Genomic DNA, 25,050 nt, shown 5'->3' with positions numbered 1-25,050 from the left:
CTTATTAAAGACCGATGCATGCATCGCGGATCACCCCGTGCGTGCATCAGTCTTTTTTTAAAAAAAATTTAACAAATGACGGCCGTCGGACGCACGATGCATCTTATCGTGAGATCGTATGTTCATCGTGTGTCAATCGTGTGGCTGGGAATGACAGGATTCTGCCGGGGAGTTCAAGGGAAATCGTAAGATGAATCTCATCTTATGCTGGCCGTACTAGAGTATGGCCAGCATTACAACAGCAGCCTTTACTCAAAGGGTATGCTAGCAATACTCAAAAATGTGTAGGCACTTGTGGTGCAGGGATCCATGTACAAAATATAAACACTCGCCCTTTCCCGGGCAGGTATGCCACCACTATGGCTTTGAAATAAAACAATGGTGATGTAATTGAAGTCCAGACTATTAACTTTAATTCATGGCTTTGAACAAAAATATTGTGTGACACGTTTAGGAATTGCAACCATTGCTATTTTAGGGATCTAAATGTAATTGGACAAATTAATATAATCATAAAGAAAATGTTTATTTTTTTAATACTTTGTCAAGTTTCCATTGCAACGACTGTCTGAAATGTAGATATCATGAACATCACCAAATGCTGGATTTCCGTCTTTGTTGTGCTTTGCCAGGCCTTTATGGCAGCTGTCTTCAGTTGTTGTTTGTTTGTGGGACATTCTGCTTTTAGTTTTGTCGTCGACAAGTGAAATGCATGCTCAATCAGGTGATTGATTCTGCCATTGCAGAATATTCCAATTCTTTACCTTAAAAAACTCCTGGGTTGCTTTTGCAGTATGTTTTGGGTCATTGTCCATCTGTACTATGAAACGCCGTCCAACCACCTTTGCTGAATTTGGCTGGATGTGAACAATTCCTATACACTTCAAAATTAATCCGGCTGATACAGTCTTCTGTTACAACATCAGAAAACACTAGTGACCCAGTGCCATTTCAAGCCTTGCATCCTCATGCCATCACACTACCTCCATTGTGTATTACAGAAGATGTGCGTTGCTTCAGATCATGAGCCACAAGTCTTCTCCATACTTTTTTTCTTCCCATCATTCTTGTAAAGGTTGATCTTAGTGTGATCTGTCCAAAGAATGCTGTTTCAGAACTGGGCTGGCTTATCTAGATGTTTTTTTGGCAAAGTCAAGTCTGACCTTTCTAATCTTGAGGCTTATGAATGGTTCGCACCTTATCGTGATCCCTCTGTATTTGCTTTTGCGAAGTCTTCTCTTTATGGTAGGCTTGGAAAATGATATGCTGACCTCCTGGAGAGTGTTCTTCCCTCAGACGGATGTGATGAATGGGTTTTTCTTTACCATGGAAAGGATCCTGCGATCATCCACCACTGTTGTCTTCTGTGGACATCCAGGTCTTTTTGTGCTGCTGAGCTCACCAGTGTGTTCTTTTTCTTCTCTAAATTTACGAAACTGTTGACTTGGCCACTATTAAGGTTCCCGGTATCTCTCTTATGTTTTGTTTTTGTTTTAGCAGCCGAACGATGACCTGTGTCACTTGCGTTGAGAGCTGCTTTGGCCGTTTATTGTGGGTTCACAGCAACAAATTCCAAATGCAAATGCCACACTTTGAATCAACTCCAGGCCTTTTGCCTGCTTAATTGATAAAGAAATCATGAAGGGAAAGCCCACACCTGTCCATGACACAGCTATTCAGTCAGTTGTCCTTTTGGTCCCTTAAAAAATTGGGTGCTACATTAAACAGCTGTAATTCCTAAACCCCTCCTCCAATTTGTATGTGAATACCCACAAATTACAGCTGGGAGTCTGCATTGCACTATATGCACTGTAACTTTAACATATTATGGTAAACCGCTAAAATAACTAAAGAATGTCTGTAAAAAAATTATATATATATTGTATATAACATAATATAGGGGATGGGCAAAAACCCAAGGAGTCTGCAGGAGCAGGCTGCAGTCAAAGATAAATTCTCTCTGGGTTTCTCTTGCAGCACACAAACACAAAGGTGCAAGGGCTTGGATGGAGGTTAAAACCCTGTTCTTGTGGGCAGGGAGAACAATGCCACCTTGTTGGCAGCTGAACTGTATCTACAATAGCTAGAGCGAGGGTCATCTGTTTCATCCTGACAAGTGTTGGTTTGACAGCAGAAAAGAAGAGGGGCGATACAGACTATAAGCACTAAGAATTCTAATGATCAAAATATTTATAATGAACTCCAACAATTAACATGGTTTTTAAAGTAATGCTGGCCACACACATAGCGATATTTTACCCGATCTGGCTGATTCCGACACATTGGAACGACAGATCGTGTAAAATATGGCCAAATTGAGAGTAATTCGTGAGTCCCCACTTACAATCATGCGATGCGCGTCCCTGCTGGTCGCACATCGCATCGTCAGATCTGCCGTGGAGCAGGGCAGATCTGACAATCTAGGACACGATGCACTGTGAAAGTCTGGATGCAGCAGAGATCGTTTGACGATTGGACACCAAAATGTGAGGAGATCGTGTGCAGAGCTGCCGGGGAGAGTTTCAAGGGAAATTGTACACAAATCGTACACATTGGCTGATCGTGTGCAGATCGCCATGTCTGTGGCCACCTTAAGGTTTCTTAGTACGTTTGTTAATACTGACACATTAAATAATTTATCCAGGACTTTAATAGAGCCCATTGAATGTGTGTACTGCAATGCAAAGGATTCATACCAATTAAAATCACCTGGGGCAGGTAGGGGAAGTGCTAGAAGGAAAGCCGGGCGGCTGCAGAACCTACATGACATGTCTGCTGTAGCTGGGAGACTGGCAGAAGATGCTGAACGGCTGCTCCATTTAAGTGTGTAACACAAAAGGAGCAGCCAATGAGCATCCTTCGTCTGTCTCCCGGCTACCAGGCATGTGTATGCAGCGGCCGGCTAAAACGCAGGGCTTAAAACGCACAGTCCACCCCTGCTTCCTGCTGGGTGAGGACTTGAAGCCACTTCTTGCGATAGAAGCAGGCCGCTGGCAGCTCTACTAGCTGTGACACGCAGCCAGCAAGCTGCATGTCATTCAAGATAGCAGCCCCACAGACGAATCGACCCACCGGGAATCTTCCCGCTTAAGGTAATGGCCAATCTGCCCCTGGGTCTCAGCATAGAGACCCCTGTAGAGTTCTCCTGTTGTAGCCCATCCAGGTGTGATGTGCTGCACATTCAGACATGCTCTCCTGCACACTTCTGTTGTAACGCATCATTAGAGTTACTGTCGCCTTCCTGTCAGATGGAACCAGTCTGGCCACTTTGGTTTTACCTCTCCCATTGCAGTGCATTCCCATTGCAGTGCATTTTTTGCCTACAGAACGTTCGCTGACCGGATGTTTATTTTGTTTTGCACATAATTCTCTGCTGTACAGACTTTTGTGCATGTAAATCCAAGAAGATCGTCACTTTCTGAGATACTCAAACCATCCCATATGTGTGTATGTACCTAACAGATATATCTGTAGATGATGGTTGTTCATATACACTGAAAAACCATCATATGTCATCTGGCCGCATGTCCCGCTGGCCAGGGGGGCGTGTTGCGCCTCCCTCCCTGCGGTTTTTGTAGCCAGTATACGGGCAGTCAACTGATCGCCCGTACACACAGCACGATGCCCCAATAAATCTGCAGATATTTTGTACATCGGCTGTGTAGCAGAGCCGACGCAGTATGTCTGTGAACAACGTCGTTCAGACATGTCGCTGGCACACACTGACCGAAGCACACAAGATATATTGACCGATCGATTGATTGTCCAATATATCTGCCAGTGTGTACCAGCATTACAGTCGGGGGTTACACCTGGTTTGAGCAATCAGTCTTGGCTCTCACTTTTCACACAGGTTACTGCTGAAACACACCCCAAGGCAGAGCTTTCACCTCAATACATATTTACAGCTGCCACAACCTCTACACAGCAGCATTCAAAGGGTTAATACAGATGTCCCTAGCATACAAAGGGCCAAGCAATATTTCTCTTTATAAAAAGCTTTTATATTCATTAGACTAATAAAACGTACTACGTTTTTGGACTTAATATAACAAGGAACAGGGTGTTAGATATAATTAAAAAATATATATTATTATAATAAATGACCTGTAAAAATGCAATACAGTCACATTAGAAAAGGTCTAATAGTTACCGAAATATAACAAATGAAATACTTCATAGTGTCTATGCCTGGGACAAGGCTAAAAAATAAATGGACAGCTCTTCATTTGGATTGAGGTTTTATTCCCGGAATCGGTATGTTATGCTGGCGGTTGATAGCCGCCGGATGAACGAAGGCTCTACATCCCGACTGGGGCTGGTAAGTACCCTAATCCTCCCTTATTGGTGCCTCACCCTAACCTCCCCCCCCCCCCCCCCCCAGTGGTGCCTAACCCTAACCCCCCCTTCCCCTGGCCTGACCCCCCCCCCCCCCCGGGGGGTTGCCTAACCCTAATCTCCCCCCCTGGTGGTGCCTAACCCCCCCTTCCCCTAGCCTATGTGGTTGCCTAACCCTAATCTCCCCCGGGGGTCCCTAAACCTAACCTTTCCCCCTGCGGCTAACGCTGACCTGTCCCCGCTTACCTTCTTTCGGGATGCTGGCTGTCAGGATTTTGGCATAGGGCTAAAGCTATTTTTACACCCCAGTTGGGCTTTCCACGTCAGGATTCTGGCGCCCGGCATTCCGGACGCCTGTAACATAACTACATCCCTTTAGTCCCATTGGGAGACCTCTCTGAGGAGCAGAGCTTATGCTAATAATGGGGAGAAGATCACCCTTGGTGTGAATCATAATTTGTTTACAAAATAGTTTAAAATCTTTTATTTTCCATATTTTTCCTCTCATACCTCATAGTGACAAGAGGCCCTATTCAATAAACTGCTTATAACCTCCTGCATTTGCATGCAAAATATAGTAGTATGACATTAGTAAGCCTCATTCCGGTGATTGCTGCTGCTTCCACACACATCTTATGTCATTTTGATCCGTGAATTTAATATTTTTTAAAAGAAGTGTGCTTTAGAAGGTTCATATCTTACTTGATAAGTGTACAGGCCGCTGTCATTTATGTATGCATATAGATTCCACTGAGCTACATATCTTTGTTAATTGGCAGGAGTGGCACCTTCTCATAATTCTAGAGTTAAGATGGGTGCACAGTGATTGGGCGTCCACACTGGACGACTTTAATGAACGACGTAACGATCACCGCTACTGGCTGCTAGCGATATCGCTAGGCTTGATGTGCAGCACATCAAACCTGGCAACCTTCGCTAGGGAGCGTGCAATCATGTGTACACACTGAGCGATATAGGGCGATATGTTGTTAGGAAACGGCATATCGTCACGACATTGCTCCAGTGTGTACTTGGCTTTAGAGAAGAGAGGGAATTGATTTGAAATTTACTTACTTGCTGGGTTCTTGGCACTGATATGCTAAGCTGATTAGTTGACCAGTTGTCCCTATTGAACTGGTTAGCTAATTTCCTTCCACCAGGGTCTTCCCAAGCACACTCATATGATGATAAAGTCTCTGGGCCTGATTCAGAGCCGGACGCTCTGACCAGAGCGCTCGCTCTGAATCAGGGCCCTCCTACATGAAAATGGAGCGGCCTCTTGGACGCTCGCATAGCTGTGGGTGACACCCACAGCTATAGCGAGCGTCCATGGTGATGGTTGCGATGGTCAAGACCATCGCGACCATCGGGCTTGCGACGAAGATCCTGCGATAGGGTCTCGCTGTCGCAAGCCCTGTAGTGATTTTGGCTCTATCAGAGCCAAAATCACTCCCACTGACATCACTACTGATGTTAGTGGGGCCGGCTTCAGACGGTAGGCGTTCCCATGGGAACGCCTCCGTCTGGCAGCCACGCCCCGGCACGCCCACCAAAGGGGGCGTACTGTCAATCAACATGGACAGCACGCCCCCCTTTGGTGCGAGACCCGGAGCGACGGCTACCCCGTCGCTAGCCGGGTCTCGCGCATGCGCACGATGGAGCTCCCTCCGTCGTGCGCATGCGCAGTAGGGCACCATCGACTCGCTTGCGAGCGTCCTGCGCTCGCGAGCGGGTCTGAATCAGGCCCTCTGTTTGGAGAAATCTTTTTATACAGATATATTTTGAAATTCTGTAATTGGACCTCTTCTCACGACACTTGCTCATTAATGTATTGTTTTGTTAATAAATTTACACTGGTTTATATAATTCATTTGTTTTCCAGACCGGAGGATTCCTGCTTTTCTGCTGTTATAGGGCCATATCCAATTAGCCCCGAAGACGTCTGACAACGGCATATATCAGGGTTTTTTTCTCGGGACCTGATGTGTCCCGAAAAATAATCCACGATAACTGACGTTTTTTCCACCCCCAAAAAAGGCGAGAACACATATGGGCGCAAGCTTATCGGCTCCTGTATGTTAACGGGCAAACTATCCTATTAATTCACCCGAATTAGTAGGATAGGGAGAAAAAAAATATCGGCAATTATCGGCAAAAAATCCCCATTTTTCGCCGATCTCGGTGATCAATAAGCGCATGAACAGCGTTTAGGGCTAATTGGATATGGCCCATAGTGTCAAACTTTATCTGAATTTTTTACATGGTACCAAAGAAATGTACAGTAATCAAAAATGTTCCTGTTAAAGTTATTTATTCAATTATTGACACTATGGCCCCTCTTTATTTTTGCATGTCTTCATTTTCTATGGGACAGAGGGAGTAATTCAGCTTAGGGCGGAATTGCAAAGCTGCACTAGAGGCAGCTTTGCAATTTCGTCTTTGCTAATATGCAAATGCAGCAGGTGTGTGACACCCCCTTCTGCATTTGCGATCCCTGCACTGCGACCGAGGCTGCAGGCTGGGATAACCGTCGTGACCATCGGTCGCAATGGTGGACGGCGCCGAGCCTCAAGCCAGCAGAGTAAGCCTGAGTGGACGCCGTCCCTGGCCTTGCCACTCCCGGAAAACACGCACCCATTTTCGGGAACGACAGCTGCCCCCGCACCACCCCTTAAGTGCCTCTGCCTGTCAGTCAGGCAGAGGCATAGAAGGGACTGCATGCGATCATGCAGGACCCATTCTGCGCACACGCAGAATGGGTCCTGCACACGAGCAGGTTCCGGATAATCGTGAATCTGCGTTCAGCATTGCACTTGAGTGTACTGATGAATTAGCCCCCGAATAAATTAACCGCAAGGTTTATCTGTGGCTAATTGCTCTGCCCAGAACTATCAAATTGAGTGCTTGTACCATGTGCGTTAAGACACAGAGGGTGCACTTAACGTGTATTTTCACAGTTCTGTGAACTGCTAGGAAAAATTGCAATAAATGTAGAGCGGTTTGGTTCTACTCTGTTCTTTTCGCCTCATTCAGCGCATGTTTGGACTTATCTTATCGGCTATCCAAAACATGTGAGACCCTCTGGGGCTTAACGCGCAGGGTAACTCATAGATTCTGGGTATTAAGCATGGAATCTATGGGTAAAGGCGTGTTAGCTGTGGGTTAACCATGCTTGGAAAATGCATATTAATTGAATAGCTCCGGCTGTAGAACCTGGAGCTTTTAGGCCGGGTACACATCAGACAATATATTGGATGATATATGATTCCAACGTGGATCAGAATTATATATTGTCTATATCGCTCAGAGTGTACGCTCAGTTGTGCGTTCACGTGCGTCGTCAGCAGGGTCGTCCCATCTGATGTGCTGCACATGAGATGGGCGGACCACACTGACGATGGTATGCGGGTGAATGCGGGATGGAAGGGTATATCGCTCAGTCGTGCACCGTATTGTTTAGTGTAGATGGCTGCCCAATATATCCTTCCATCGGGTGTCGGGCGACTGGGATACATGTCGTTCTGATGTGTACCCAACCTTCCTTGTGCGGTAAATTGAATCTGCCCTAATGTGTATTGTTTTTATCTTTCTTCAATTTGTTATATTATAGTTTAGAAACCAATAATATGCCCTCAGGGGTACCTCGGGTAAACCCAAGGGGTTCGTTCACCTGCTAAAATTTTCAGAAATAACATAAATGTGTTAGTACAGGGTAAACTAAATTCACAATATATAGAAAGTGTTTTATAGCCATTTTCTTGGGGTTGCTTGTTAAACATTAAATCTCAGTACTGTGAGATATATTTTCACACACTGGTTGTACTTGGAAGAAGAGTACACACATTGAGGTATGTGGAATAATAAGAGGTACTTGGTAAACATTTACCATCCTTAAAGTATACTGTATATGATATAAAAATGTGCCAATCCCTGTGTTAGGTGATCTATTTGCTATTGATAAGCTATTGAACTAAACAAAACAAAAACTATAATTTGTGAAATTGTTATATCCAATTGTATGATATAATTAAGATTTTGTATATATTTCTGTTTTCAATAGTGAATTCACAAATAAGTATAAGCTAACTGAAACTCGTTAATAAAGTAAGCCAAAAGTGTGTTATGTGTGAATGTGTACTTGTGTATTTGTTTATAAACACATTCACTACCAGTCAAAAGTTTTACAACACCCAATTTTTACAGTTTTTTTAATTGAAATGTACTCAGTAACTGTTTCGATGTTCTCTAAAATTAAAGCATAGAACAAATAAACATTGGAGATAAAAAAAATAAAATAATAGGATCATTTTGTTTAGCAAAATTTTATCTACGTTTTTGACTCATTAAAGTAGCCACCTTGCGGTGTAGTCCTTTTGGTTGAGGCTGCCAGTCACTCTAGGCAAGTTGCTGTTTCGGTATCTAGCAAAAGTGCCCTAGAGCCATCACGCTACCTTCTCCATGTTTGACAGTTGGGTATATTTACTAAAATGAAAGTTTTTAGAAATGTAGATGTTGCCCATAGCAACCATTTTGATTCTACTTAACATTTAACTAGCACCTGCTAGAATCTGGTTGCTATGGGCAACATCTCCATTTCTAAAAACTCTCACTTTAGTAAATATACCCCTTGGAGTCACACTTTGAGGAACCATTCTTTTCATGTACTTGATGGCATACAAAAACCCTGCGTGATGAACCAAAGATTTCAATGGGTTTATTTATTAAACGTCCGCTTTTGAAAGCCAACAATTATCTGGCATTTTAATAATTTTTCTGTTTTTGCTAACCATAACCTCTATCAGGTTGCGCTTACCTTTGTACCATTTCAGGTTATTCGCTGGACTTGAATGACTTAAATTTCCAGAAAAACTGGAAAAATGGGGGCGTTCTAAAACTTTTCAGCAGTAGTGTATATAAATTTACTGGAAGTTTTAAAAAATACGAAGGAAAAAAAAAAATGTTTTTCTAAAAATAAAACTAGCCATAATGAAGTCCTCTTAAAACCTGTTGACAGGATGCTGGACTGTCCACGGGACATCTCCAAATCCCAATCTCTGTTTTCATCATTGTGTGTTAATTTGTAGCATGCAGCAGAAACCGCAATTGGATTGGATCTTATTTGTAACCATATCATTGTAATGAGGCGTCAGATTCGAGTGTACATGGCAGCTAGAATATAAACACACGTTCATGATCAAATTAATGCATTTCATCTGTCTACAACTAATAACAATCTGTCATGCTATCTATCTGAGCAAGGGCATAAACAGTTTATTTTGTGTTTGGACTAACTTCCTGGAGGTTGTTAATGTGACACGCAGTTTGTCTAAAATGAGTAAAACCAGATCAACGCTCTAGATGTTTTCCTGATAACTAAAAAAAAAAAAAAAGTCTGATCTGTGCTTAAAAAAAGAAAAGAAAAAAAGTTAGATTATTTCCTTCTCGGAATAAACTTAATACAATCGTGGGCAGACTGGTTAGTTTTTAGCTTTCTTTTTTCCTTGTGAGCTAGTTTTACTGGTGCTAATTCTAGGTTTTTAAATTCTAGATTGACATTTTATGACCCGTAATATTTTTGATTCTCTCATAATTACCCGATGGCTATAACAACATGATTATTCCCCAAGAGAGCAGCTTTGCCACTCTCCTCCAGCTTTGTTTAATTCTACTTAATTGATTACTTACTGTAATGAATCCACACATATTTAAAGTGTGCCAATGATTTTAACCCATCCACAGGTCACAAATGTATATTAAAATCTTGAAACTAAGCAAACAGATCATACCTTCATGAGCGATGTGTTGCCATCACATTATCCATTATTGTATGTTTTGCAGAAAATATCAGTTTTTAAGGCAGGGCCCAGAGATGTTACGTTCATTTTGCAAAAGCCGCAGGAGTCATCTTAAGTAAAAAGACGGCCATCTGAAGACCCAGCATCGGATCGACTGACCCAGCATCGGACATCTGAGTAACCATCAGGTTATTCAGGATATCCGGGGCCAGCGGAGCTGCATCCACTTAGCCACTGGCTAAGACACACCCACAGAATGGGGCTGACACACCCCTTCTTTCTGGATTACTCCTTGTCTTCGCCCCCAAATGCCAGCAGCATGTCAATCACGCTGCTTTGGGGCACTGCGACCAGATCCACACATTCGCAGTGCAGCTCCTGCGCATATATATTAAACAATGGAAATTTACATGAATATCCGTATCAGGCTCAAAGTCAAAATTTAGAAGGTTTCTGTAATTAAATAAGACATAACTATTATAACACTATGTCACAACTGGAGCCAGAGTACAAGCAGTTTGTTTGTGCCATCATGGCCTAATAATTGTTGAGCAGCATATTTTGAGCAGCTGGTGTAAAATGAATATTCATTATCATAATGTCCCAAAGGAAAATAGGCGAAAAGTTGCACCGTGCAATTGGACATTATATAGAAATTTACTTGTCAAGTTCAAAACATTAAAAATCAGAGACTGTCCCTGGAAACCGAGGGTCTCATTCAGACCCGTTCGCGAGCGCAGGACACTCGCAAGCGGGTCGATGGTACCCAAATGCGCATGCGCACGACGGAGGGAGCTCCGTCGTGCGCATGCGCGAGACCCAGATAGCGTCAGCCAAGCTGTCGCTCTGGGTCTCGCACCAAAGGGGGCGTGCTGTCGATGGTGATTGACAGCACGCCCCCTTTGGCGGGCGTGCCATGGGCGTGGCTGCCAGACGGAGGCGTTCCCATGAGAACGCCTACCGTCTGGGACCGGCCCCACTGACATCACTAGTGATGTCAGTGGGAGTGATTTTGGCTCTGATAGAGCCAAAATCACTCCAGGGCTTGCGGCAGCGAGACCCTACCGCAGGGTCTCGTCGCAAGCCCAATGGACGCTCGCATAAGCTGTGGGTGGTAACCCACAGCAATGCGAGCATCCAAAAGGCCGCTCCAAATTTAAATAGGACGGCCCTGATTCAGAGCGAGCGCTCTGGTCAGAGCGTCCGGCTCTGAATCAGGGCCCGAATTCAATGGGTCACTTTGATGTTTCTATGATGTGCTAGAAGTTTTATTCCTTCTATTAGTTTGCTTGAAAGCACTTTTTGTTATTATACAGTATAGCGGAATCTGTGCACTGTGTATACTATTAGTATTGTGCTCTTCTAACCTTAAAGCATGCTACTTCGCTTCATTGTATATAAGTTGGCCAGTAGCCATAGTGACTTCATGACTTTGAAAACTTCTATAATATGACCAAGAACTCCACTTATAAAGAGGATATCAAGTCCAATTAACGTTACCCATCAGATAATTGGACTACTTCATTGGTACGGAATTATACAAAACAAGCGAAAATGGTTTGAACTCGGTCGGGTTTAATCTACAACTTCTTCAAAGGCTTTCCTTCAAAGAATGTAATATTAAATATTAAAAAACAAGCCTAAAAAAATAAAACAACTCTCCGTCCTGCTAATAAGGCCTAATCCGTGGGGATTTTGCACCCCATGGAAAAAAATGCGCTAAAGAAAGATTGTAGTAAAGAAATTGCTATATCCTTGGTCCTTCAAACTATGACCCCCTGTGTATTTTTAGAAGAGAAAATATGTAGATAATTTTAAGCACATGTAAATCAAATTAATAAATTATTAGTGCATTTTGCTTGTCATTTCTGTGTGGGCTAATCATGATAGGTCATTATTTAAGCATTATGTAATTTCACAACTTGTATGAACAGCTGCAAGTACTTTGCTGGGAGAGATTCGGGCCCACAAATCATAGCCGAATACACTCTGTTCCACAGCAGTGTTTTTATAACATTATTTTATTGCAAGTATAAAATGTATATGCTTTTAGTTTATCATCCAAATAGGTTTAAACACATGTGCTGGGAGACCTAACTAGGCGGTTTATTCCGATTCAGTCCAAGGAGTTGTTTTCATTAGTGAGTTTCAGTTTGTGCAGCTTTAGGTTAGTGTTTGGTTTAAATGTTTTCTTGACTCTTTAACGTGAAACTGCTTTGTGAGCGATTCGGGGTGATAGACCAGGTACAGGCACCCCAGGAGTTATATGTTCTTCCAGGATCTCAGACAGCATATGTACCTAAACATTTTGTGTTCAGATGAAGAAAACACCACTAAATGCGTTACCCAGTGTGATTAATCAAACAGTGGTGCATTAATGAGCAGTGGCAGTATTTGGATAATTTGGGATACATTTGGCTGCCAGTCATTCTGTCTGACTCAAAAGCCCTTTGCTTATGTTTTGCTATGCAAAGGTTAAGGAGAGAGAATGAGTTAAGTGAAGCTGATGCACTGGTAATTACATGTCAATCAGAAGAGCTCTGAGAATTGCATCAAAAAAGGCAAACGATTCATTAAATTATGTGTCTACCTTCTAATAAGGAAGAATTGGGTGGGGATTTATAGCACAAATATAAACTTTTTCTTAAGTTTTATACTTGTGTCATCTTTATTGGGTCATTATTTTGGTTTATTTGTTTTGTGTTTTACTTGCTTTTTTCGTAATTTCTTATTTAGATGTTTAGATGATTTGTGATCTGTGCAATCAATTGAAGACTATATTTTAGCACAAAAAACCAGCGGGCTGCTATCATTTTATATAGCACACCACAAAGCAAGCAGTGTAAATGGGCTTATCGGAAAGTTTTTGTAATTATTTACAACCGGTCTTACTGTATTTAATGCCACAAACTTGCAACAAAATATGTGAAAATATAGCCATCTTTAATGGATGAGACCTCTTAATTGAGAATTTAAATTTATCTGCATATTATCTTAAAAAGGAGTTTTGGGTTTTCAGTTTAAGGATCATCCAACAACAGTGGTGATAGGATTAGTGAAAATGGTGCAATACTCACTTGCAGATACTGGTGCACAATTTCAGTTATGAAGTTAGCATAAATTGTTTTCTTCGGTAATTACAATTTTAAAGAGCAAGTTATGAAAATACAAAATTAGAGGTGATCGGTTTGGAATGGAGTTGTCCTACCTGCCAAGTTGAAAACTGAAAACGAGGCAAACTTCAATTTCACGGAAAGCTTATACCTTGCGTGGTTTGGATTGCATGTAATTTATATGTGATCAATATTCAGCAATAGCCGAGATTTTCTCAAAAATAAAGTTTTCCCTCTTTTTCAGATCCGTACTTTGTGGGAAAAACAGAATCAAATCCAAACCAAAGCTAGGTACACACTAGACGATATCTTTAACAGTTTGGCCGATTCTGATGCATCAGAATGACAAATCGTTCATATCGTCCAGTGTGTACGCTCTATCACAATGCCGATGCGTGTTCCCGCGGGGCATTGGTTGTTTCTTCTGATTTTTGTACATGCAGGAAGATCTGCCAATCTCGTTAATGATTCCCCTGTGATTATGCAGTGTGTATGCACTACTGAACGACAAACGATATGTTGTTCTGACCTGGACGATGCGAGCTGCACTTGACAAGCATTCCCTGGATACTCCCCTCCCATAGACCTGCTTCATGCTGGCGATGTTAGCATGAGCAGGTATGAATGACACAGATGCATGCACAGATCAGTGAGATCCGTGCATGCATCTGTGTGTAAAAAGCTTGTCAAGTGTTAAAATAAAAAAAAATTACGTTGGGTCCCCCCCTAAAAGCACAACAAGCACCAGACTTTTCAGAGGCAGTCCTGGTTGTGTTAATACGGGGACCAAAAGATGTACGGGTACGTCACAATGCCACAGCCAATGGAACCCTTTCACCGGGTCCCCCGACCTAAGCATTATACCTGACCACTAGTCAGTCCAGGCCGGGGATCCCTGGGGAGGTGGGGACCCCCCAATAAAGGGATACCCCTCTCCAGGGCACCCCAGGCCTGGCTTGATAGCCCGGGGCTATCCCCTGCACTCCTGGCCGGTGGTTGTCGGGTTGATTGTGTGACCACTAGGCAGCTGCAGAAAGCTAATCTCCCAGCAGCCGCCTATATCAGAAGGACTAGCTGGTCCCTCTGCACCCTCTTATCCCCCTCCAGTGTGTCCCAATCACTGCTGGCCACAGTGATCGGGCACCCAGCGGGATCCCCTCCGTGCACGACTGCAAGCAGCGTGGCCATCAGTGATCGGACAGCCTATGTACCCCTCTCCCAGCGCGGCTGGCCTGCTGTGTCCTAGGCGGCACCCTCACCCCCTCCTCCCCCAGCGAGACTGTCTGTGACTCCCCTAGAATCTGTCCCGGGCCTGGGAAGCCGGCGACATCCCCACCTCCTCCTCCTGGTGTGGCTGCTCTGCTGACTGTTGTGCTGTAGCTGGCTGCTCTGTTCCCGGCCCCTCCTTCCATCTTCAGCTCTGCCTCTGTTTCTGTCTGCCCTGTGTCCTGATCACTGATTGACACAGTGATCGGGCAGTGTAGTGAAAAATCTCACACATGTATATGGGGATGCAGTCAGGAAGCCATCGGTCGAAATGCCGACCGCCGGCTTCCCAACTGTCTAATCCCGGCAGGGTTCTAATGATAGGCGTCGAAATCCCAACGCCTATCATTATCCCTACGGCGGGAGCCCGACGCCCGGCATACCGAACACAGGTAAGGCGGGCACGGACATCCCCGCGGGGTTAGGGGCTCCCGGGGAGGACTCAGGGTCAGGCACCCCCCCTGGGAGGGTTAGGCTATGGGAAGGGGGGTTAGGGTTAGGCACCCCCGGGGGGAGGTTAGACTTAGGCACCTCCCCCAGGAGACTTAGGTTTAGGCTGCGGGGATGGGGGGGTTAGGTTTAGGCACTTAGTGGGGGGTTAGGCACTAGGGGGGGAGGTTAGGGTTAGGCACCCCTAAGGGAGAGTTAGGGGGGGGACAGGGTTAGTTTTACTTACCTGAATCCCCTGTCGGATCTTCACTGCTACCGGTCTTCTGGCGTCGGGATTTGAACAGCCGACCACGAGGCCTGTATATGTATGTATGTGTGTGTGTGTATATGTATACACACACACACATATTTCTTGGTGGATCGGCACTCCTTCACAGTCCATTTGCTGGATAGCAATATACTGTAAAGCGGCAGTCATCTAAAAGTCCCATGTAAAATACTCTATCATTATCCCATTATCTCTTGGATGTCCGGTGCCTGCCAATGTAGGCATGAATTCTCATGACAGCGCAAATCATGGCCACACTCGGGAACAAACTGTCAAAACACTGCTTGTTTAAGCCAACGTTTCAATGCTCGTGTTGCATTTACGACTTCACGCCCTGACGAAATTGCAATACGAGCATTGAAACATTGGCTTAAACAAGCAGTATTTTGTCAGTTTGTTCCTGAGTGCCGCCGTGACTTGCGCTGTGTATATATAAGAATAATAAAGTTGCGGCACTCGGAGATTTGTGGTAGTAATAAATATATTCAAAGTTGTCACATGAACGATCCCAACGTTTCGGAGCCCAGAGCTCCTTTGTCAAGGTGTGAACACATATATAATATATACTGTATACAAACAAACACACACATATATACAGGTCAAGTTTCTCATATCCAAAATGACCAGGAACATTTTCGGTAATTAGAATACATGGGGGTTCAGGGGGTGTGTGAGGTGCGGGGGTCCGGCATTGTCCGTGGGGGGTCTGGCTTGCATTGCGGGGGGTCCAGCTGTGTCCGCGGCAATGTGAGGGGGGTCCGGCGGCTTCCGTGGTGGGGTGTCCGACGGCAGGGTGAGGTGAGGTCTGGCAGGGGTGCGACACACACACACACACATATATATAGATATATATATATATATAGATATATAATGTTTCGGGGGGAATTTAACTATAAAGGTTTTTTTTTTTCAAAGAACGTCCCTAAAATGGACATTTTTTTTAAATTATCACATTATGTAATTAATACCTACTTAATAATGATTCTACATTTTTTGTTAAAAACCATATTGAATAAGGTTTAAATAGATCTTATTTACATAATTTGCTAATAAAATTTTTTACAATTTTGGGGACATTTTTTGAAAAAATATTAGCCAGTTAAGTGGTTAAAGCATACATGCACACTCACATTCATGCATACTACCTATAATCCCTGTAGTCATTCACGTAGTTCTCCACTTACCAGCATGCGGGGAAGGCTTGCTGGGACTTAATGTCTTTTGCTGGAGAGCTACGTCATTATATCTATTTTTTACATACGCTTTACCGCAATCAACCCGGCACCCTCCGGTCAGGAGTGCCGGGGATAGGACTGGCCTACAAGCCCAGGCCTGGGGTGCCCTACAGAGGGGGGGAACCCCTTTTTGGTGAAAGGGTTCCCCTGGCATTACACCCCCGCTAGAAATAGTCCGGTGCTGGTTATGGAAAATACAGGGGACCCCCTACTCATTTTATCCCCTTTATTTCCAAATAACCAGGACCGGCTCACTGTGCCCAATGCTGGTTGTGCAAAATACAGAGGACCTCTACGTCTTTTGTCCCCCATATTTACACAACCAGGACTGGCTCTGAAAAGTCCGGTGCTGGTTATGCTTTTTGGGGGGGACCCCACGTCATTTATATTTTTATTTTAACATGGCACCTGCTGTATATACCCTGTAGATAGTACAGCCCGTTATTAAAATTTTGCAGAAATCTTTGAGATGGTCGTCAGGTGTTTTGATAAGCAAACGTGATATCGTTATTGATCTAACGTTTTGGAAATCATTAACCAAGCACTATATATTGTTTTGTTCGTTGGTAAGATTGCACAGTGTGTATGTACTATATCGCTCGTCCAGGAGTTCCAGGGAGTTCAGGGGAAATCGTCGACGACATATCTGCATCGTTTGCAAGTCGTCTAATGTGTACCCAGCTTTATACAAAACATTATATATTATTTTACAGGACATATCTAGTTGCCTTTGAAACTGATAAACAACTTGAAAAAAAAGTAAGTGTAGTTACTGGTCTTTCATGAAACATAAATATAATAAATGCATATAGTTTTCTTTTGCTCGATGATTTGCTGCTGCATAAGTTGTTTATAACATTTCGGAGTCTTATACACAGTCATTATGGGGTTGTTTATGCACAAATCAATGTAGGATTTGTACTTTTTTCATATATGTCACACACTAATCCAATGGGTACTTTGTAGGAAAGAAAGATGTGTATGATTGTAGTAATTCACCTTTTGTCTATTTAAAAATGCCATTTGCATTTGTCCTAATGTAAGCACGTACCATTAGACACAAGGATTTATCGTTCTTACTCCGTCTTATCTAAAACCTCTACTAATGGCTCTTCCTTATAGTTTAACTATTGGACACGTTTTAAATATGACTTTTTCTTTTTTCTATAAGGGAATGTTTCCCTGTGGGAGGTTTTAGACTCAGGACAAATATATTTCAGTTTTACTTTACGAAAATAAGAATAGGCGGAATTGTGTTGGTTCACAGTAGAAATTGAACGAATATACAGTATATGTTTTATAGTAGCATACAGCTGTATCATCAACTAGTATTTTTAACCCGTCATTCACTGGGTTTGGGGGCCTCCCCAGGCACGCATACGCAGTTGCCCTGAGCACAGACTGTGGCTTGTTTTTTTGCCAAGTTTTTTCATTCTTTGTCCCAAAGTGACCACAACCTATGCTGAGGCTCTTACTAATGTCTTGATCATCTATTGGCCGTTCCTCAGTTCCTGGCCTTGCCCTGTCCTCTTCGCTATCCTTCTACTCCATTCCCCGTAATGGGAGCCATGAGCGGACGGCTTCCTATGCGCTTAGCAAACACAGGACAGCCATTCAGCATTATATTATAGATACCTAAATAATAATATAGGTATTTGTACCTATATTAATAATAATAATAATAACTACAGCTATTGTTACGCACAGTGGTGGCAACCATTTGGAGAGCTGACCAAATATTATTGAAGATAAAGTTAATCACCTCACAAGTTACTGGGGACAAAAAAGAGGCAGAGTGTATCATACCTCATGCCTCACTAGTTCCTACTGAGCAGATAGGCAAAAAGACTATTAGATCAGCCCAGAAAATGGTGCTTCCACTATGCACTTACACTCATATATAAGCAACCACTATATACAGTCTGTCTTTTTACTGTTGTTGGGCTTTGGTCACTGTGTTTTGTATTAGTTAGGTCCAATAATGCAGTAAGACCATACTTACCGACTTTGTAGAGCAGCTTTACGGGTGCAGGCTGGAGAGCTCCTGCAGCAGGCTGGATCGGGGGGGCGGGGCCGGACTGGTGATGTAATTAGGCTCCGTCCCTTTCCCTGAAAAGTTTGCTGGTCCGCGGGGAAGGGGGCGGGGCTAAATGACACACATGGTGTTGTTTAGCCTGTCCCTTCCTTGTGGACCCGCGATATCCCCATTAAATCTTCCCATCCTGTCCGCTTCACTAGGAAGTGGGTAGGATGCAGGAGATCTGCCTACACTTCTGGGGGTACGGGGGGGGTTACCCGAAAAATCGGGAGCCTCCCGCGACTTCCGGGAGTGTAGGCAAGTATGGGTAAAACCTGATGTATATAAGTGTATTAAATAATCTTTATTATGTTCACCATTTTATTTAGTGTTCTTTAAGATTGTGCTTGTGCAGAGCTATGCTTGTGTAATCATGCATAGAATGCAAATACATTTACGTGGTTTGATACCAGTGACAAAATAATACATGCACTCCTCTTGCTCAATACCGTCCTTTTAAAACGTGAAGTTGCATAGCTGTAGCCAGGCCAGCGCAGCAACGCTTTACGACTCCTCAGCATGTTGCAGAAAAGCCCTGTTAGCTAATTCACACAGCGAAGTATGACTTAGGAATGCCTAGCAAGAACAACATACGTCCCTAGGGTATACAGTTAAAGACCTCCAATATCATTTTTGAATAAAGCTTTTTTTATGGAGTAAGTGAACATTTTAGTTGATAATCAAATGACACCATTATGCAGACTTACTAGATTTGCAAATTTACAGGTTTTTACAAGCCAGTTGGGTCCCTTCCTCAGGAAATCAGTTTAAGGTTTCCCCCCCCCCCCTTTCTTTATTTACTCAAAGAGCCTGGTTGTCCTTAAATGCTTGTGAATATATTTGCCCTATAATTTGACGGCATAGAGTCAACACCATTATAGAGACTGCAATGCAGTAAAAGGAGAAACTGTTCAGCGTCGCTTCCAGTCACCTCAGGATCAGATTTGGAGAAATTGGAATGTGCACAATAAAACCTGCTCCCGGCCCGAGCGCCATGCCCTTCCCTATGAAACATGGCATTATTTGTTAGGCTTGGCTCCCGTTCCAGTAGGTATATAATAGTAAAAACTAAATAATATACCTCACACTTAAATTATGCATTTTCTTTTTTAATACATCTATGTTTTGGAGCATTGGCTTACGGGATTAACATTTGCCCTTGGAAATAAAGTATGTTGACTGCTACAAGTGTTTCTAAAGAGCTTACACAGCATTTCCTCCTCTTTTTTTTGCCTATACATTGCTGGCTAAATCCACATGAAAATATCTCTTACATTTAACATATGCTCAGTTGGTAGTGTGTCTTACACAGAAGGTGTATCCCACCGCAGGAATTTGAATTGGAAAAACAACTGGTACATAAATACTGCTAATCCTAACTGCACCATTAATTAGCAGATTATGATTTTCTGGAAAGAAAGATGGGTTACTTACTGTATATGTTTATTTGTCATGTTTAACTTTCCACTGTTTTTTTTTTTGTCATTTTATAATGTGTGCTGATCATCTGTCTCAGTAGGAGAACCCACTAGGAAGAGGTTTAGTGGGGGGTCTCCCTCACATTTAGACAGATTCTGTAGTTTGGCTTTGGGCTGAACTCCCATGTATCAAGATGTATCAAGATTTCTAAAGGGTGGAGAAGTTGCCTATAGTAACCAATCATCTTCTACCTATCAGTTAACAGAGTGTGCAGTACTTGATAAATGCTCAGTGGAAGCTGATTGGTTGATATGGCCAACTTCAACACTTGTCCTCTCTTTCGGAGGCTTGATATATCCATGTAGTCAGAAGATGATGGCGCACATAGGCTGACAAAGGTCATCTGATGAGTAATGGCTTGCTCGAATTCGGTGACATCATTCTTAAAGGGAGATGTATCAAAGCTTCGAGAGAGGTAAAGTGGAGAGGTTTCCCATACCACCCAATCAGCTTCTAGCTCTCATTTATGTAGGAGTGTGTAAAAACATCTCAGAAGGCACAAATATAAAGAGAAGCCATTGAGGAGTCACTGGATGTCACAGGTTTTCTTTAGATAAACTGTCTCCTCCTTGTTTGTATCGGTATAGAAAATGGACTCCTGATAAGAAGTGAAGTGATCCCTGTGATCTTCTCACCAGCTGTATTAAAGTCAACAATTCATGTATATAATTGATCATGAGCCCCAACTCTTTCAGGCACATGAAATCTGCATAGGTATTTTTTTTTTTTGTTAGAACTTATTTCAGTGGGGGTAAATCGTTGGGTAGGGCTCTCATCTTTTTAAACTGTTAGAATGGGCACTCATCTGTCCTAAGGATCGCTAAAGCCATAAAAGCTACCCATTTGCTTTCCAAGGTATATAGCAGTGATGCATGGGTTCAGTATATTTTGTAGACATTCATAAAATGTTGGCATGATTAAAATGTTGACAAAGCGTTCCTGGTGGTCTAGTGGTGACTTGACTGGTTTGGCAGCTCCGTCAGTTGATGAGAACTTTCGGCTGATCCTGCAGTGCTACCTACCCTCCCCCTAGTGCCTAACCCTCCCTTCCTGTAGCCTAACCCTCCCTTCCTGTAGCCCAACCCTCCCCCTAGCGCCTAACCCTCCCTTCCTGTAGCCCAACCCTCCCCCTAGCGCCTAACCCTTTCTTCCTGTAGCCCAACCCTCCCCCTAGCGCCTAGCCCTCCCTTCCTGTAGCCTAACCCTCCCCCTAGTGCCTAACCCTTTCTTCCTGTAGCCTAACCCTCCCCCTAGTGCCTAATCCTTTCTTCCTGTAGCCTAACCGTCCAGACTGTGCAACATGTCAACATTCAGCAGATGTGGACATGTTGCATAATTACATCATACCTGTCGACATTGTGGTGATAGCATTATAATTGTCGTAAATGTTGACATTATGACTGTATCCTGTGATGGGCAACCTGATACTCTGCATGTTTGACTTTCCAACCTTCAAAAGGGCCTCACATTACCCTTCATTTAAAGAATGAAAAAGTAGGCCTAGTCTTTCCCAATGCATGCCAAAATGCTCCCACTTGTCCCAGACCTGCAATTGCTATAAAATGTTCTCTATCCACTCACATCCCCACTTGCCTTATGATGCAGAGCACATGAACTCAGACTCCCACAAGCCCTCAGACTCCACACATACTCGAAAACTCCCCACCTGCCTCTCAGACCTCCTCTCTTGCCACTCAGACCACATGCAGCTCCTCATTGGCTTATTTAGACTAAAACAGTTACCTGCACAGCCCAAGCCTACAGTGGAAGGAGAAGCGAGCATGTGGTGCAGAATGCACTGCACTCGCTTCTCATCCTCTGATTGGAGGTGCTGTGTGACATCTAAGTATACAGTTTGCAGACTGCTCCAGTTAAGTCTTATGGTGCATACACACGGTCAGATTTTTCCTTCAGATATGAACAATAACAATTTAAAAATCGTTCAGTCGTTCATATCTGAAGGAAAATCTGACATATCTGACATGCCTGAACGATGGACGATCTACAACGCGCGTTCCCGTTTGTCAGATAACGATATCTGACATCTGATGTGTTTGAGTCAGACTTGGACGATTCCATTCATTTTAATGCAGTCAAAAATCGTTCAAATCGTTCATCTGACAAATCTGACCGTGTGTATGCTCCATAACTCTCTGCTTTAAGAAAAAGCAAAGGATAAGTCAGAATGGGGAGCAAAACTGCAACCACAAACTTTGCCCACCACTTATGTGTTCATAGGTAAGCAGGACCAATGTAGGGCAATAGGTATAGAAGGAAACCTATCCAAAAGGAATGGGTACATGGTCAGTCGACAGTTGACTGTGTCGATCCCAGAATGCAGGAGTCGGCATGTCGACAAGGTTAACATGCAACTTAGAGCATGTTAGCCAGAATGGCATTACAACTGTAAACATGTTGGTAAAGCAGCTGTGTAAAGTTGTACTGCTGATACGGTTCTCATGCTGTAAGTAGCATATATTCCTTGTTGACATGTCGGCGCCCGCTTTCTGGTAGCGACATAGTGACTGTCGATCCCATATCTACTTCCATAACCAAAATGCTCCTGGTTCCTGGAGGTAGGTCTATCTTAGTTATAAAAAAAAATCTAATTTATTTAATGTAAAGATCTATCATTGATCACCACCAGTAACAGGCACCTGCTTCCAATTGTATTACACAATTATTTATTTATTACAAGCTAAGCCTGTACATACTGTGATTTCCTCATCAGCTGCTCTATGAAACACCCTATGCACATGGAGTATGTGTTGATTTCAGCCAACTGTACAACTGTGTTTAATACTTTTGCTATTTTCAGATCAAAGAATTTACAATTGTGTCTCAAATGTATCTCACAGATGTATAAACCTGCGTGTGAGCGCCTAGGAGAGAGCAGGATACAGGGCTTTTTTTATCTTGGCTAATGTAAAAAACTGCAAAAGGCTGCTTACTAATTTCCTGCATTGGCTGCGCATCAAAGTATCAAAATGTGGCATAATGCAGGAGGATTGACATAATTTATTGCTTTTAAAATTCTATATATTTATGTGTATATCTATATATGTGTATATGTTCCTGTGTTTATTCCGCATGTTTATTTTTTAGTTGATTTGGAGCACATGCGAACAGTAAAAGCAGATAAACACCAGAGATTTTGCCAAGAAAATGGTCTTGGAAGCTTCTTTGTTTCAGCAAAGACTGGAGATTCTGTAAGTATCCAACAATGTGTATGTACTATGTATATATATATATATATATATATATATATATATATATATATATATGTTATGATTCACTCTAACTCAGTGGTTCTCACAATCGGTCCTCAGGACCCCACACATTTCACATTTTCCAAGTCACCCAGCTGGTGCACAGGTGTATTCATTACTCACTGACACATTTTAAAAGATCCATAGGTGGAGCTAATTATTTCACTTGTGATTCTGTGAGGAGACCTGGAAAACAAGCACTGTTTAGGGTCCTGAGGACCGAGTTTAAGAACCTGTGCTCTAACTCAATACAATGACCTACTGGGTAATGCAATTTAATCTTTTTCATTGTATTGTTGAGGCTGTCCATATGGCACTTCACCTGCTTCCTAATCATCTTATCCCATACCTACCAACATTTCTAATTAGAAAGTTGGGATAATTATTACCTTACATAGTACATAAACAGAAGCAGTGCAAAGAAAACTAAGAACAAAATGCAAAATTCTCACAGTACAAAACATACTGCATAGCATGGGATACAAGCTATATAACTACTTGTGCACATGCAGTCATAATACAAAATACAGTACACATAATACAACAGCCGCATTGGCTGAACCTATAGGTTTGGTGCTGCTGTTGGCAATGGAGACGAGAGGATATAATAATGAAGGGAAGGAAAAACACATGAGGGAAGAGGGCCCTGCTCATGAGATCTTACAATCTAAAGGGGGGGGGCAGACAAATGGGGATTACAGAGGGGGAAGTGAGTAATTGGTGAATTAAGATGGGAGCTAGAAGGTTTTAATAAAGAAGTAGGTTTTTAAACGTCCATTTTAAGATTTGGAGAGAGGTGGAGGTCTGAGAAAGTTCCAGAGGTGGGGAGCAGGTAGTCAGTTTGGAGAAGAGGCGGCAGTCACCAGAGAAAATTGGACGGGCAGGAGCGAGATGATTTAGACCATGTCTCCATATGCCCTAATCATGCTTATATCCGGCACAGCTATACCCTTTGTCATGTTGTCCATGCTGTACTGGGGAGCCATATTAAGTATGAAGTTCTGCTGACGTTAAACATCTGTATTGTACGCCAAGAAAATGGAACCTCTACTATGGACAGTTTTATAAAAAAATATTATTTCAGATAACTGGCAGATATATATATACGAATATAGGATCAAGTCTGTACAGAAGATCGGCTGATATCCCAGGAACATAGCATCTACTTTAGTATATTAAATCGTAGCTTCCATGTTGTTGTTACCACAGATACAGTTTGGGCAGTGTTAGCGCAGCTCTCCTGTAGCAGGATCTAATGAACATTGGCCCTCATTCAGACCCACTCGCAAGCGGGCGCACGTACGTTAGGCGTACGTACAAAAATATTTAAATTCAATGGCTCGCTCGTATTTTCGTTCGCATCTAAAATTCCTCCCTAAACTCTGACGACCCCTCCTCTAACTAACGAGCGTACGAAATAGCGAGCGTACATCCCCGAAATGGCTTGAAAGGAACGCACGCACAAGTATAAACAGGAAGTGGCCTTGTCAGATGTCGATTACCTGCTCCTTTATTCTGCCTACCTCCATCAATCGTATCATGCCAATCAATGTATCAATTAGCTTAATTGTTTTTTTTTTTTCAACACAATGCAAGAAACTTTACTCTTGTCCGTGTTTGTGTTTACCCGCAGAATACGTACGGATGAAACATTCGCTTTTATTGTTCAAAAAACATGTGAACCACAATTAAACAATTGTTCTATTGCTGTGGATCCCCGCATATTTCCCTGGGTTCATTTCTTTATTTAAATTTGCTTA

At 42.9% G+C, this 25,050-nt stretch overlaps 1 protein-coding gene across 2 annotated transcripts in view; it reads left to right on the top strand.

Annotated features, from left to right (window-relative positions):
• RAB28 (RAB28, member RAS oncogene family) overlaps window positions 1-25,050 on the top strand; it is a 150,751-nt gene that overhangs the window by 101,142 nt on the left and 24,559 nt on the right. For both annotated transcript variants that reach the window (XM_088447123.1, XM_088447124.1), the window contains exon 5: window positions 23,127-23,230. In XM_088447123.1, coding sequence (XP_088303249.1) covers window positions 23,127-23,230 — 104 coding nt within the window. The remainder of the gene's footprint in view (window positions 1-23,126; window positions 23,231-25,050) is intronic.

Source organism: Taudactylus pleione, unplaced genomic scaffold (genome assembly GCF_031769625.1).
Source record: "Taudactylus pleione unplaced genomic scaffold, aTauple2 ptg000419l, whole genome shotgun sequence".
Taxonomy (NCBI): domain Eukaryota; kingdom Metazoa; phylum Chordata; class Amphibia; order Anura; family Myobatrachidae; genus Taudactylus; species Taudactylus pleione.
Note: the sequence above shows the minus strand (reverse complement) of the source record. Positions and strands in the feature narration are given on the sequence as shown.